The sequence below is a fragment of the Protopterus annectens genome, chromosome 4.part0 (genome assembly GCF_019279795.1).
Source record: "Protopterus annectens isolate FY-2018-M chromosome 4.part0, PAN1.0, whole genome shotgun sequence".
NCBI classification, from domain to species: domain Eukaryota; kingdom Metazoa; phylum Chordata; order Ceratodontiformes; family Protopteridae; genus Protopterus; species Protopterus annectens.
Window position 1 is genome coordinate 1074840704 of NC_056733.1, and position 15169 is coordinate 1074855872.

Sequence of the window (15169 nt, forward strand, 5' to 3'; positions counted from 1 at the left end):
ATTTTTTTTAATTTTTCTCCATTTCTGTTATTCTCTCATGCAACAGCACAGATACCTGAACCAACCACTCCGGCACTGCTTGTTGTCACCCCCACAGGTGGCAACAGCAGCAGTAATACTGCCACCACCAGATGCACCAAGCATATCTGGGTCCCAGCCTACCAGAGACACCTTCACATCTGAGGTGTTCTATAATCTGTATGTAGATGACTTGAAAATGGTTAAACTAACTGCATGTGTTACAGACAGGGCATGTCTGCAAAAGAACTTGACTACACTGACCAAAAACTAATCACACGAGATTTGGGAGACCTAAATTGAAAGATCAATATTTAATACAGCACACAGTGATTGAAACTGTAGAGTCATTTAAGGACCTAGATATATGGGTAGATCCAGCTTTGAGTTTTTGTCATCACATCAGCCAATTGGTTAATGGCTGTTATAGAACTATAGGTTGTATAAAAAGATTTATACAGTCTAGGGAATCAGAAATGATGAAGTCATTGTTTGTTACCTTAGACCCAAACTTGAGTACAGAATAACAATATGGAAACTTTAAAGAAAACAAACATGAGTAAACTGGAAAGAGTAGAGTGGAAATAACGAAGAACATCCATGGATGTGAAAATTTAAGTTATTATGAGACTAAAATATGACATTTAAGAGGAGACCTGATTTAAGTATATATGGCATTTAGAGACAACTACCTCTAGGAATGTTTGGGGTTATTAAAAAGTCATAGAGAGTCATCAGACAACCTATGTAGAAGATTCTATAGGAATGAACAATGTACTAACTGGTTCTCTGAGACAGTAGCTTATGCATATGCAAATAATTGCTTTGCTGGCAAGCTAGAAGGTAACTTTTGCCTATACCTGAAATATCTGTATGCATGTATATATGTATGTTTGTATGTGTGTATGTATTCCATGAAACGTGTTTTTCAGTCCTCTTTTCTACCGCAGCTACAGTGGCATTCCTCACTAGTACACTGATATAGAGCATATTAGTGACAGAGGTATGGGTTCCATAACATTTTTGTGTGTTTCTCTTTTGGTGCTATCATTTGTTTAAATTCTCCTGAAACTCGATAATCCCCTAATGAGCGTATGTACATAATGCAGAGTAGGTTGTCACGTTCTCATATGATTATATATCTTTTTTTTAAACACCTTTATTGAATTATCACTTGTGACATAGGCAAATTTACATTTACATAAAAGTAATCAACTATATTAGCAAGTTCACGTTTACAATCAGAATCAGAATCAGATTTATTGGCCAAGTATGCACGCATACAAGGAATATGACTCTGGTTTCAGTGACTCTCCAAGTATGAATTACATAAATGACATACATATGACTATTAAGAACAAGACAAATGACATACATCCAACTATTAAGAACAAGACAAAATAGTAAATATACATATGTATATACATGCAAGGTGCAAAGTGCAACTCAGTGAAAGAAATACTTAAAAAAACTCTGAAAGAAACAAGTATTAACAATATGTAAACAATACTGCAGAATCCACATTGTACTTCACATATATTGCTATATATCATATAACCGAAGCAGCATTACATACATAACCTAAGCAGCATTACATACATTTTTCAATTCCTGCTTTTTTTGAAAGAAACATCTTTATTAAAACACCACTTAATACACAGGCAATCATATATTATGAAAACAAACCACACCGACACAATCCTAGTTGCAAACATTTTGCATCACAATCCATACTGAAACATTCCCAGTTGCAGACATTATACATCACATATAATCTATCCAAACATTTTCAGTCAAACATTAAATACCTCATTTAAGTCCTGCCTTCTTTTAAACCTCATTCTTCCCCTGTATGTGTTGTTCCCACAATTCCCAGTTTTTCCTGTTTAGTTTACTCTTACACTTTTCTAAAGATTTCAATACCAGTTGTTTTATCTCTGTTACTATATTCATTACTTCTAGTAGAGCTGGTTTAGATTTTAATTTCCAGCCACCATAATTAGACACAGCAAGGCCTTATCATGTCTAGGCAATTCTGATTCTGTATTACAGCTCAGAAAAATGATCTCCCTTCTCACACCAATCTTCCCACCAAGCATCTCTGACAGTGCACCCTGCATGTGTATATGTCTTGTTTCTTTTGCCACTGTTACAATAGGCAGTTTGGGAAAATAGACTCATGATGGTACAAATGATGAAAAATTCATGGCAAATGATAATTAGTTGCACATTCCAATTTGTAACAAAGCAACACTACTGCTACTAACTTCTTTGATGGAACATTATACATTGTTATTACAAATGTTTGTGGGTTTCACCTACCCTGGGGTTGTATATAGTGTCATAATAGCTTTTCTGTTTGTAGACCTCCACATTTCCCAGCTATGTGTTTTGTGGCCCATACAACCTGACTGTAGTAGTGGCTCCCCTCTGTAATGCAGTGTTGTGAAACATTCAGGTGTGAACAAATCCACAAATTTAAACGGCAGAAAATTAACATGTATTTAATACTTGTTAGCGCTTTTGTTCTGTACAAAATAAAAACTCAGAACTTCATCAGACATAAAAAAAATTCACATTGGTTTAAGCAATGTTTTAATACCCTAAAAATATTTTCAACAACGTTACAAACACACCCCCACTCTGATTTGTGAAAAAATAAAACGTATTTCCTGTAACCAAAAAGAACATAATACACAATATAAAACAAACACGTTAAATAGAAATACTACAAAATGTCTTAAAAAAATCATACAGTATTTCATTTTATGTTTCAACTTATTGTTCCTAAGAAAGCACCTTACACTGACATTGTCATTCAATCCCGGAGTACGATCTGCTTGCAGTCTTATCTGCCAAGCAGTTTCCTAGCACTCCAACAAATTATGAAGGTTCCCACTGAAATCTGATTTAACGACACTGTCAAGCACAATAAACATAAGCTTTTTAAAGTCTTTACAAAATAAACTGTGTTTGGCGAGTGAATTGCTGATATCCTTATTTTGAACCACTCGCAAATGTTCATATATCCTTTTCTAACTAAAGAAAATGACCCTGTGATTCATAGGTTAGTACTAGGTTAACAGCCCTTATGGGCCATTTTACGCTTAGCCAATTACCCCATGTCAGAATCAAACCCCGCACCTTGTGTTTCTAAGGTAAGCACCTTAACCATTACACCAACCTCCCTTAGATGAAATGCTAGAACTAAATAATAAGAAGCTGAGTACAATTATGACTTTTAGAGATGTTCACAGGTTTTGTTTTAAGTGTTTAGTTTGCTTACCACTGGGTAGAGGCCATTTTTAATAGACACCCAGACAGTAAAGCTCCACATATAAGGTAGTAAATTATAATCAGATATTTGCAGATAGCATACAGAGACATTGTAGCAAAATTAGATCCAACTGTGCAGGAATGCAATAAAAAATATAAATAAGACAAGTGGGAAGTTGGCATAATGGTTAAGGTATTTACCTTACAGACACAACATGTATGTTTTGATTTTCACATGGGGAAATTGGCTAGGCTTAAATTGGCCCATCTAAAATGTCTCAGTGGCCTAGTACTAACCTATAAACCTGTCTACAATGCATTCTTCACAACAGTGACCCATTTGTGTACTAGTGAATAAAAACAAAATAGTACAAGTTTGCAGAGGTAGTGGGAAAAGGGTAAGAACAGAGTAAACATTAAGTACCTCGAGGGACGCTCAAGTCATAAAGATGAGGTTTTACATTACAATGGTAGAGACTGGAATTAAAGTGCAGCCAGATGCAACAGCTGTGGGATCAGACTACTATATAAAAAAGGAGAAAGTTGCAATAATATTATGAACATGCGGTGATTGGCAGAAATGATGTGCAAGGGTGAATGTGCAGGAGGTGCTAGGTGTAGTGACTCAGGTGGACTGTGCCATTCAGAAAAAGGGGCAAGGTGCTTGAAAGTGGCGGGTTAATTACAATTATGACTGGATGATGGAAACAGACTTACCTGGAAGTACATTTCCACAAGTTCTTCCTCTTGCAACTGATAATAGATCTGCCCAGCCTTCAGCCATGTCTCTGCCACTTTGTTCTTCTTCCCCAAGTCAATGAGAATTCGTAGACATTGTTTGGTGTAATCTAGGGCTTTCCTGAGAGATCTGCATTAAAAAATATATAATAAACACATTATTATGTTAATGCCACAATTAAAAGTGGCATAGCAAATTATGTAGTGAGTGGAGAAGAATATTATGGAATCAATACAGTAAATTCACTGACAGGACAAGATACAATTATAAAATTAATGCAATATCTATCTATCTATCTATCTATCTATCTATCTATCTATCTATCTGCTAGCTATCTATTCATCTATCTACTGACATGGGAACACTACTTTCCATTGAAAAAGAAACTGGTTGACATCTGGTACAGCCTTTTTAGCTAACCAAATGTTAGTTAATCAAAATATACCATCTTTGCCAGTACAACATTGGGGTATGGTACATCTCGGGAAATATGACCTTTTTTCCACAATCGTGCAATCTTGGAGTTGATATCTATATCTACCTATACATCTACATATCTTATAATGCCACTAGCTTAAAAGTACAAACAACTATTTATAAACATAAGAAACTTTTGCTATCTTGGAAGGAACATAGACGCTAGGCTATTCTCAGTGTTTTGGTTAGTTTTTATTCATTTAAATCACATTTTGAGCACTTTTGTTCATTGTAAAGTTTTCAGTTGAACTTCATCAGAAAATAGCACAAAATTAACTTAGGCTTATTATTTCACTGGTGAGGCGAGTTTAGGTTGCATTAAGGAGTTCCCTAATCAGTGAACCTAGGTTTATTATTTAACTGGTGTGGTGAGCAGGGGATGGGTTAAGGAGTTCCCTAATCCATGAACCTAGGCTTATTGTTTAACTGGTGTGGTGAGCAGGGGATGGGTTAAGGAGTTCCCTAATCCAGGAAACTAGGCTTATTGTTTAACTGGTGTGACGAGCAGGGGATGGGTTAAGGAGTTCCCTAATACATGGACCTAGGCTTATTATTTAACTAGTGTGGCGAGCGGTGGATGGGTTAAGGAGTTCCCTAATCCATGAACCTAGGCTTATTATTTAATTGGTGTGTCAAGTGGGGGATGGGTTAGGGAATTACCTAATCCATTTAAGGACACCGGAAATGCTCAGATTTTCATTTAGTCCTGAGGGGTGTCTGCTTGCAATATATATATATATATATATATATATATATATATATATATATATATATATATATACACATATACACACATATATATAGACTTGGGTCCCTATCAGTTGATCAGGATTTCAGAAACTTGAAATTCATATGGTTAAGACCATATGATCGAGTTTTTGAAAACCCACAGCTTTTGAATGGAGATAACAGTACAGCAAGGATTAAGAAATTTACCCTTTTACTCACTGTAGTACGATCTCGGAGTTGATATTTATAATTTGCAGGGGGGTGAATTTTTGTGGGTTTTTTTTTTTTTTTTTTTTTTGATTTTTGAGATTTCGGAAACTGGATCATATGATCTCAACCATATGAATTTAGAATTTCTGAAAACTCGATCATCTGACATCCACGTCATCAAAGATCCTGAAGTTCAAGACCACAAGTCAAATAGTGCCACTAACATTAGAACTTGGGATGTAAACTTGCTCAGCAAATAAAACATGATGAAGAGACATATTTGTCATGCAAAACTTACCCCTTCCCTGAAACAAACTTCCATTCCAAATTAATCAATGTGACACACTTTCTTCCTTTAAAAAGATGGTAGAAAACTGGGTAATTATCCGCAAATACACCTCTCGTATGACTGCCATGTTGCTCCTTTAAAAAGGAGGTACGGTCTAAGGGTGAGTACTGGCAAGGTATAAGTCATCACTTGGCCCAGTTGCTTTGCATATTCCATTAGTCTAGGATTCTGTGATTCTATGAGTGTCATTATGTAGGCACACGATATTTCTTATTGGCAGTCCATGACTAGAATATTCAAATCAGTCAAGCCATTCATTCTAAACATGTCTACTGGTACCCCCATCTTTATTCACCTGAATGTTGAATTAATCAGTAGGATTATTGAGTCACTAGACGATAACCTTTTGAGAAAGACATTTACAGAGCACAAAAGGCTTGATACTGCAAATAGCTGTTTATGCAGGAACAACAGAAAAAAATGAACAGACAGAATATTCATTCTGCAGCTTGCTGTCCTACTGAAGGGACCTTCATACTGCTATGAACTCTAACATTATGGCAGCAAGCTAGGAGTCCTGAGTACCACCCCACAGCCATAACTAGGGTGGGGTGACGGGGGCAGTTACCTGGGTGCAAGCTGTCAAAGCACTTAATCAATTTGTGCTGATAATGTGAAAGTGACATTTGATATATGAAGCCACAAAGGTATCATAGCTTCATAAATGACTGTCAGTACTGCATTCACATCTCAGATAAAGTGCTAAAGTGTTTACTGTAAGAGGAGTAACTGCAGTGGAGCTTCTCATTACAGTTTAACAGTTTAAGCAGCTGGTACAGTTACAGGAGCAGAGGTTGTTTGTAAGGGAGTGAGAAAACTGCTCACGAATAAGAATTCAGGTTCCACAACCAGTGCTACAAATATATACAGGTGGTACTTTTCAAGCTCCTCATAAGCAATTCCACTGGGCCATTTCCAATTGTTAAAGACTGGGCCATCCTAACCAATCACATTCCTGCTTGCTTCTCATCTGGCATTGTGCCTGATCCTCGCCCTCCACCATCCTTCATGTTGTCAGCTGCAGCTTGCCTCTCAAATGGCACTGCTCCCGACTACCTGTTCTTCACAGTGTTGGAGATAAGCCCATATGATGGTTCAGTTCAGTTGGTCAGTGGGCCACCAGGTTCTCACATAATGTTCCCAATCCACAAATATGTAGGCCACATACCTTTAAACTTCACTGGGACATGACAGCTCTTCCATTATGACAAAGTTTTTATGCTCACAGTATGTGAACAGCTTTTGTAATAGTAGTGTATTTATGTATATATCTGTTAATTTATTTATATTTATTAAATTGGATAATTCACTTAAGCCAAAAGTCAGGTTGTGGGTGCAATATACAACATATTAGGGAGAAATTTACTTTCACAAAACAATTCACTAATGAGAGATGAAGAAAAATCAATGACTTGAAATAAAACAAGCAGTATTATAAACAGTAAGGGACAGGTGAAAGTTAGTAGCCTAGGAAAATAATATATGATTTAATGTTCATATAACATCTTGTGAGTTTAACTGAGTGCAGAGAGGTAAGCAGTTGATTATGTAAAATTCTAGATTCTAGATGAATATTTATTCAAAAATTTTTGTGATATTTAATGTGATAAATCAAGTAAGCTGAAGCCAAGGCAATAAAGGTATGTACGAAATATGTGAAAAGATTCTAGTATTTGTTAGGTAGGTAATGTAATCCTTCAGACAAAAATTAGATAGGGAAAAGAAAAGAGAAAAAGAAAAGTGACAGAATATTAAAGTGTAGTAGTTGAAGTTTTTTTTTTTAGTATTATAAATACTGAATATTTTTGTCGAAGGCAAATGTTATTTTCATGCGTAGCCAACAATGAGTACATCCAGAACAGCAGGTGCACTTGTACAGTGGTTAGCATTATCACCTCACAGCAACCCGTAAATCAGGACATCTCCAGTACTTGCCCCCCTCCCCCTATCTCTAGGGAGCAAGTCATCACTGCCCTCTCAAAGGCAAAATATACAGCCTCCATGAGACCCCAGAACATTCCAGGCTGCATCCTACATGAACTCAGGCAGGAACTTGCAGCACCATTAGGAACCCTATTGGGGTCTATATCATATATTCGAAATTCCAAAATATCAAACACCATAAGCTCAAATTTGGAATTTCAAAATATGTTAACATCGAACACTCAGAATATCAGAATAGTGAATTTTTTCCCAGGGGAAAAAAATTCACTGTTCGGAGAAACATACACACAACACAACCACACCAAAGTAAATAAACTACATACACTTAACAAAACCCCACTTTTAACCCTACACTAAACCGTACATACATTCCTATCTATCCACTTACCTTAACCCGCACCCTAACCCTAAGGTCTGTAACTATTGCACACTTACCCTACGAAACTATACACAAACTAATAAATACACACACATACACTTAACAAAACCCTACTACTAACCCTACACTAAACTGTACATACATTCCTATCTATCCACTAACCTTAACCCACACCCTAACCCTAAGGTCCATAACTATCGCACCACAGTGGAGGAAATGGCAAAGCCATGGAACGGCCCACCGAAATCTTGCCCTAGGTAAGAATTCGATGTTCTGGGGCTTCGCTATTTTCATCCTTCAATGTAGTTGGCTCGATATTATAAAATTCAATGTTTTACAACTTCAATGTTACAATATAGATCCCCCTATTCAACCAAAGCCTGAGTACTAGCTTCATCCAACCCAAGTGGACAGCCACTATCATCCCTTTGCACAAAGGTGCAGTATCCACCGATCCAGGAAATTATACACCCATCAGCCTAACTACCCTGATCTGCAAGGCCATGGAGCAGATTATCATGGGCCTCATTAACAAGGTAACTAGCAACCTGCAAACACTTGATCCCACACAATTTGGTTTTGTCAAGAGGAAGTCATGCCTGTTAAATTTGGTCGACTTCTTTGAGACAGTCATCAAAGTCATGGATGAGGGGAAGACGGTGCACACCGCCTACCTTGACCTGGACAAAGCCTTTGATACTATTCCCCACTCTGGTATAATAGATAAACTCTCTCAACTAGGCATCAATCCATATGTTACCAGATAGAACCCACTTAGTCAAAATAGGGGAAGCCACCTCAAGCAGTACACCCGTAATGAGCAGTGTACCCCAGGGATTGGTCTTGGGCCCTCTGTTGTTTGGGATATACTTTTCTGAGGTGCAGGCCAAAACCAGTGGGCTATGGCTGATGAAGTTTGCAGATGACTGCAAGCTGGGTGCCGTCATCAGTTCCTCTAGTGATGTGGGCATCCTCCAAGAGGGTGTCATCCGAAAAAATGACTGGTGCCAGAAACATGGCAACAAACTGAATTTATTTATTTATTGCATTTGTTTACTAGGTAATGTCCAGTTGGACCAGAAGCCCATTTTCAGCAGAGACCCGGAGAGAAAAGCTCCAGTTGTACAGTTTATAGTTTAAAGTTACAGAAACTAATAATACTAAACATACTAACAATAATGGCAAAAATAAATGCTAGTGAAACTAATACGACTACAATACTGAGAATATTGGAAAAAATTAAGTGTTTGGCCATAGTAACAGTGTGATTATACTGGCAATATTAATTACTGTCAAAGACAAATACAGTAGCGGTAACAGTATACATGGACATACAGAGATTAAGGAAACATATTATATACAGGACATTTAACAGTGGTAGACTTGGTTACAAATATAAGATCAGTAAGATTGCCTAGGACCTCTAGCAAAGATATATCTGCTGACAGAAAACTGTAAAAAGTTAGTCAGGTGGTGAGAACAGAAGCCACTGGGTTAACAGCTAGAGATTAGCAGAACTAGGGGTTATAGTCAGGGAGAGGGTAGACTTAGCCAGGAGTATGTAAGGTGCAAAGCCAATGATTTGCTAGATTTCTTTTAGGAGTTGTTTGAACTCATGATAGTTAGGATTTTTTGCTATGGGTTGAGGAAGAGTATTCCAGAGCTTGGTAATTTTGTAAGAGTAGAGGGAGGTGCCATGAGAGTTGTGGGGTTGAATGCATTAGTTTGTTTGAAGATCTAAGTGATCTCAGATGTAAATTTGGTTGGATTAGGTTAGAAAGTGCAGGGCAGTCATTGGGTAGGTGGATTATTTTGTGGGCTATGGTCAGCTGGTTGAGTGATAGAAGGTTAGTGAGTTCTAGCCAGATGAGTTGGAAAAGTATGGTGCAGTGGTGGGTTCTACATGTTTGTCCAATAGCAAATTTAGTGATTTTGTTGTAGCAGGATTCTAGGTTATTTAGGTCAGTTTTTCGCAGGTTAGTATATATTTGGGATCCATAAATGAGGGTGGAAAGTAGTTGTGAGCAAGCAGTGGCTAGTTTGGCATTTTCTGTATGGTATTGTTTGGCTCTATAGAGGGCGCCTATTTTGGAGTGGACTTTTTTGATAGTGAGGGAAATATGTCTGTCAAATGTTAGGTTATCATCTATTATTATGCCCAGAAGTTTGGTTTGGCTTGTGAGTTTTTTATTGGTTCTGTTTGAGGAGAGTATTGTTAGAGGGGGCTGGCGTGATTTGGGTTTGTTATTTCTGAAAACTATTATCTTAGTTTTGTTTGGGTTTAGTATAAGTTGATGTTCTCCAGGGTATTTTTCTATATCTTGAAAAGAGGTTTACATTTTTATTTGGAGTTCCTGGGGAGTGAGGGCTGAGCATATAAGTGTGGAATTGTCAGAGTACTGGACAATGGAAGCTAGTTGTGTTGCAGAGCTGAGGTTATTTGTAAATATTGTAAAGAATATAGGTCCTAGTATAGAACCCTGGGGGACCTCAACAGAGATGGAGAGTAAGGGGGAAAGACTGTTTTCCCATTTGGTAGCTTGCTGTCAGTTGGAAAGATAGCTATGGAACCAGGATAGAGCTGATGAACTGAGGCCATAGGATGAGAGTTCATTGAGAAGTATTTGGTGGGATATGGTGTCAAAGGCTTTTGACATATCAAGGAAAATGGATGAGACAAGTTGGCCTTCATTTATGAGATGTTGGATGGTGTTAGTGAAAGACAGAAGGGCAGTACTAGTGCAATGTTTTGGTCTAAAGTCATGTTGTGAGGAGGAAAGGAGGTTGTGATTGAGGAGGTGGTTAAGGAGCTGGTTGTGAATGCATTTTTCTAAAATTTTAGCAAGAGGAGAGAGGATGGCTATGGGACAGAACATGGTTAGTTCTTTAGAAAGTCCGCCTTTGTGGATAGGAATGATACGAGACATTTTCCAGAGACAGGGGATGTATTGCTCTACAATGGAGTGGTTGATCAGGACAGATATGGGGTAGACTTGCGGGGCGGCAATTTTAAGCAATTCATTGGGTAGTTGGTATGCTGCTAGACAGCAGGATTTAAGCTTGGAAATGAGTGATTTTATGTAGCTAGTCTGAACAGGGATAAATGTTAGTGGGTTAGGGGAGCCTGAGGAGGATGTGGGGATAGACAGAGGTTGATCTGGCTGGTTACCCAGCAGTGAGGTGATTGTATATATAAAGTGTGAGTTGAATTGTGTTACAATAGGGTCAGTAACATTTGAGATGACTGGTGGAGGGGGTTGGGATATAGCTAGGGCTGAGGAGATTGTTAATGTTTTTCAAGAATTTTGGGGGGGTTGTTTTGATGTTTTTGTTGACATGTTTGGAAGTAGTTTTGTTTGCCAGATTTTATTTTTTCTTAGACAGATTTCGGAGTTGTTGATATGTGAAGATGTTTATTCTATCTTTGGTGGTGTGATAAGCTAACCAAGCCCTGTATCTTTGTTTGAGTAGTAATTTAGTGTCTTGTTAGCCAGGACAGGTGTTTAGGTTTTGGTCCAATTTTTCTAGTGGATGCAAGATTGTTTAGTACATTAAGAAAAGTATTGTTGAAGTACTGAACAGCCAGATCAAGAGGGAGACTTCTAAGTGGTGATCAGTCGCTTTATTGAAGTAGCAGGTTAAAAGTGGAGAGGGAGAAATTTCTCTTGCTACAGATACATTTATATATTATGTTGGTTTGAGTGTGGACTAGTTATCTGTAGAGGAAGGTTCAGCAGTGGTCACTGAGGGAATCCAGAAGGCAGCCAGCTGGGTAGCTTTTGTTAGGTTTGTTAGTTAGCATCCAATCTAATGTTGACTGCCTTTTGGAATGTTTGTCTATTTGAGTTGGAGAGGATATGGTTTGGGTGAAATTGAAAGGTTTAGGAAGTAGGAGGGGTTTCTGGATGTGCAGAAGTGCCAATCTATTGAAATCACCTGGGATTGTAGTTTCTTGGTTGAAATTTGATGCTGCCCAAGAAAGTAGATTTTCAACGGTGGGTACATTGTTGTCAGGGGGGAGATAGGCGGTTATGATAATTATAGACTTGTTTGGGTTTATTTCAAGGTATGTTGTTAGGATTTCAGAGTTGGGTAGGTTGGGTGGGGCACAGTTTAATTGTTCAATTTTGAAGGTGTCTTTAAATATATTGGTGACACCACCACCTCTTTTATTCAGTCTGTCTAGTCTTATGATGTTATAGCCAGTAGTAGTTATGTGTATATAGTTATGAATGGCAAAAAATGCATAATCATCCCCTATGGGGAGAGTGACGTCCCCAAAAATGATCACATTAATAATAAGACCCTAAGCACACAATTAGTTGTGAGATACTTGGGCAGCCTGGTTAATAGCAAACTGACTTTTGGCTGGCCACTATATTGCCTCTGTTGTACAGAAAGCTTTTTACATGGCCCACCTCATTAGTAAGGGTATCTCATCCAGGGACAAGGTGGTCATAACATCACTGTATTCTTCCCTTAAAAGACCCATTATTGAGTACAATGCCCCTTTCGGCATGTACCTTACAAAGCACATGCAGCAGCTGGAGAGACCAGAGGTTCCTCACCAGGAGAATCCAGGGCCTCAAATATCTACCCTACATGGATAGGCTAAAGGCACTGTCCCTCTACTCAGTCTCTTACAGACTCCTCAGAGGTGACCTCTGTATGGCATACAAAGCAATCTCAGACCCCACCTTGATGGGACTGCTGTATATCTGCAAGTCAAGCTCCACTTGAGTAACCTGCATGCATGACCTCAACCTGGTCTGTGACATCAATAGGATTTGTTGGCGGGACAGATTTGTGTCGCAGATACTCCCCCTTTTGTGGAATAGACTCCCTCTCCACGTCATGCAGAGTACCTCATTAACACTTTTTAAATGCAAACTGGATGGGGAACAAAAAATACATCCCTGGGATTCCAACTGTGTCCCTCCTGGACAGTGGCATAGGGTGTTGACATGTTAGAACATGGGCTAAATTCTTGGCTAGGCTTGTAATGGCCTCAGGGCCAATAGCCTAGTAACTTCCTATGATCATATGATCAGAAACTGAGCTCTTCTCTGAGTCTGAATCAGAAACCTAAGGAAAAATCCTGAATTTGTCCTTGCATCTTCCTGTTCAGATTCAGAATCTCGTATCTCTTCAAGAAAAGAGGAATCCATCTTTCATTTACAAGAAATTACTTTACAAGAAGGATAAATGTTTCTTTTTTATAGGAAAATGGGGCAAAATGTGTTACTAATGGCAGCAGCTGCTTCCCTAGGGATGGGCAGTACATTCTGGAACAACAGGTAAACATTCCCTGTTCCCTCTCCAAGGACCAACAACAGTGGCTTTCCCTTGGCCATTGAGGGGCCTCCAACAGCTGTAGAGAATGTGGCTAACACCTGGTCCATAGTGGTTGTAGGTGCTTCACCAGAGGGATCCGGGGTAAAACATGAGTGGACTGAGGTACAACAAAGTCACCCACCTGTTGCTGAGGCAAATCACTAATCTGCTGCGATGGTAAAGGCTGTTTACTTAACTTGTTTTCTTTTTGTGGCTGGAAGAAGGACAGACTGATATCTGTATTCTGCTCCATGGTCAAGCCAAAAATAGTGCCTCTTTCCAAGGGAAAACAAGCAGCAAATGCCAGTAAAAGTACCAGTCAATAAAAGTTACTTTTTTAACAGACAAAACACAGTAAAAAGAACTTTCAAACATTCTGATAGTCCCACCAAGGAAACATAAACACAATTTCTCCAAAGAAAATATGTTTTCAGGTTATTAACGCTATTTTCACACTGACAGAAAAAAAACGAGTGCTCCATTTAAAAAGTATGCTACAGTCTCAAGACAGACCATTAAAACGCAACACTCCTAGCTTTAAAACATCTTTCTTGAAGATGAAAGTAAAAAAAAAAATGCCAATAAATTTAAGAAAATGGAAGGTTTTCCCCCAATGGGAACTTATCTGTCCAGCTAAGGAAAGCACAAGTCAGCTGTCAATCCCCAGAAGCCTCAGAGCAGCATACTCCTCGGCAGTGCTGAAGCTCTGAAGGGCTTTGCACCCACACTTGTCTTAGTAAGCTCAGCTTGAGTTTACAGTTTGAGCAAGTGGAAGGTGTCCTAAAGCTTTGGAAGCTGGTCAGCCATTATATCCTTGGCAGGATATAACCCATATAGCAGCAGTGATCAATATGATGAACATCTTCAAGGAACATGGTATAATGCCTGAGCATGACAAATGCTTTGATTGGTAAAGACACACTTTCTGAAACATTTGATTGTTTACTTCAGCTGGCTACATATGATAGCAGATTGGCTGGGAATTGACCGCGTCTTTGACTACAACTGTCAGGATGGGGTACAAGCATCAAAGGTAAGATGCCAGTGAAGGACAGAGACTGAAATCGGTGCATTTGTCTCAGAACGGAGTTCAGGTTTAATGTAAAGTTTGTTATCTAGATACCATTTGCTTAACATACCACTTGAAGTTCAAACAGAAAAAAAAGTAATTGCTAAAAGGTAAAATCTTAATTTTCTTGGGGGATACACTATGATCATCAGACATTTAGTTCCACAGATCTATTGACACATTTTCTGTAAGGTCATTAACAAACATGAAATGTGTACCTCATTTATTATGTTGTTGTCTTTCGGCTTTTCCCGGTTAGGGGTCGCCACAGCGGAACTCCGGCCCGCTAATGATTGGCAGTAGATTTTCACGGTGCTGAGTTGCCAGCTCGACGCCCAACCTTCAACGAAGGCACGCCCATTCACGCATGTCTTTTGGAATGCCACTCGACCCGCAGGGAGGACATGCAGACTCCACACAGAAGGCACTCCCCACACACTAGCTGAGAATCGAACGGGAGTACCTCTTGTTGTGAGGCAACAATGCTACCGCTGTATGAGTAAAAAAAGGTATCACAAAATATGTAGTGGTGCTTTTCATGCCGTTTTGTGCACACGTGTTACATTAATCTGTAGCTTGGAAAACATTCCACTTCATTGTAGTGCAATGTTATTCTGCAGTTTTCCTCATCAGATGCAAACAACC

At 38.7% G+C, this 15169-nt stretch overlaps 1 protein-coding gene across 1 annotated transcript in view; it reads right to left on the minus strand.

Annotated features, from left to right (window-relative positions):
• Positions 1-15169, minus strand: part of SH3TC2 (SH3 domain and tetratricopeptide repeats 2) — an 819499-nt gene that overhangs the window by 67363 nt on the left and 736967 nt on the right. The window contains exon 14 of the mRNA XM_044069012.1: positions 4012-4162. Coding sequence (XP_043924947.1) covers positions 4012-4162 — 151 coding nt within the window. The remainder of the gene's footprint in view (positions 1-4011; positions 4163-15169) is intronic.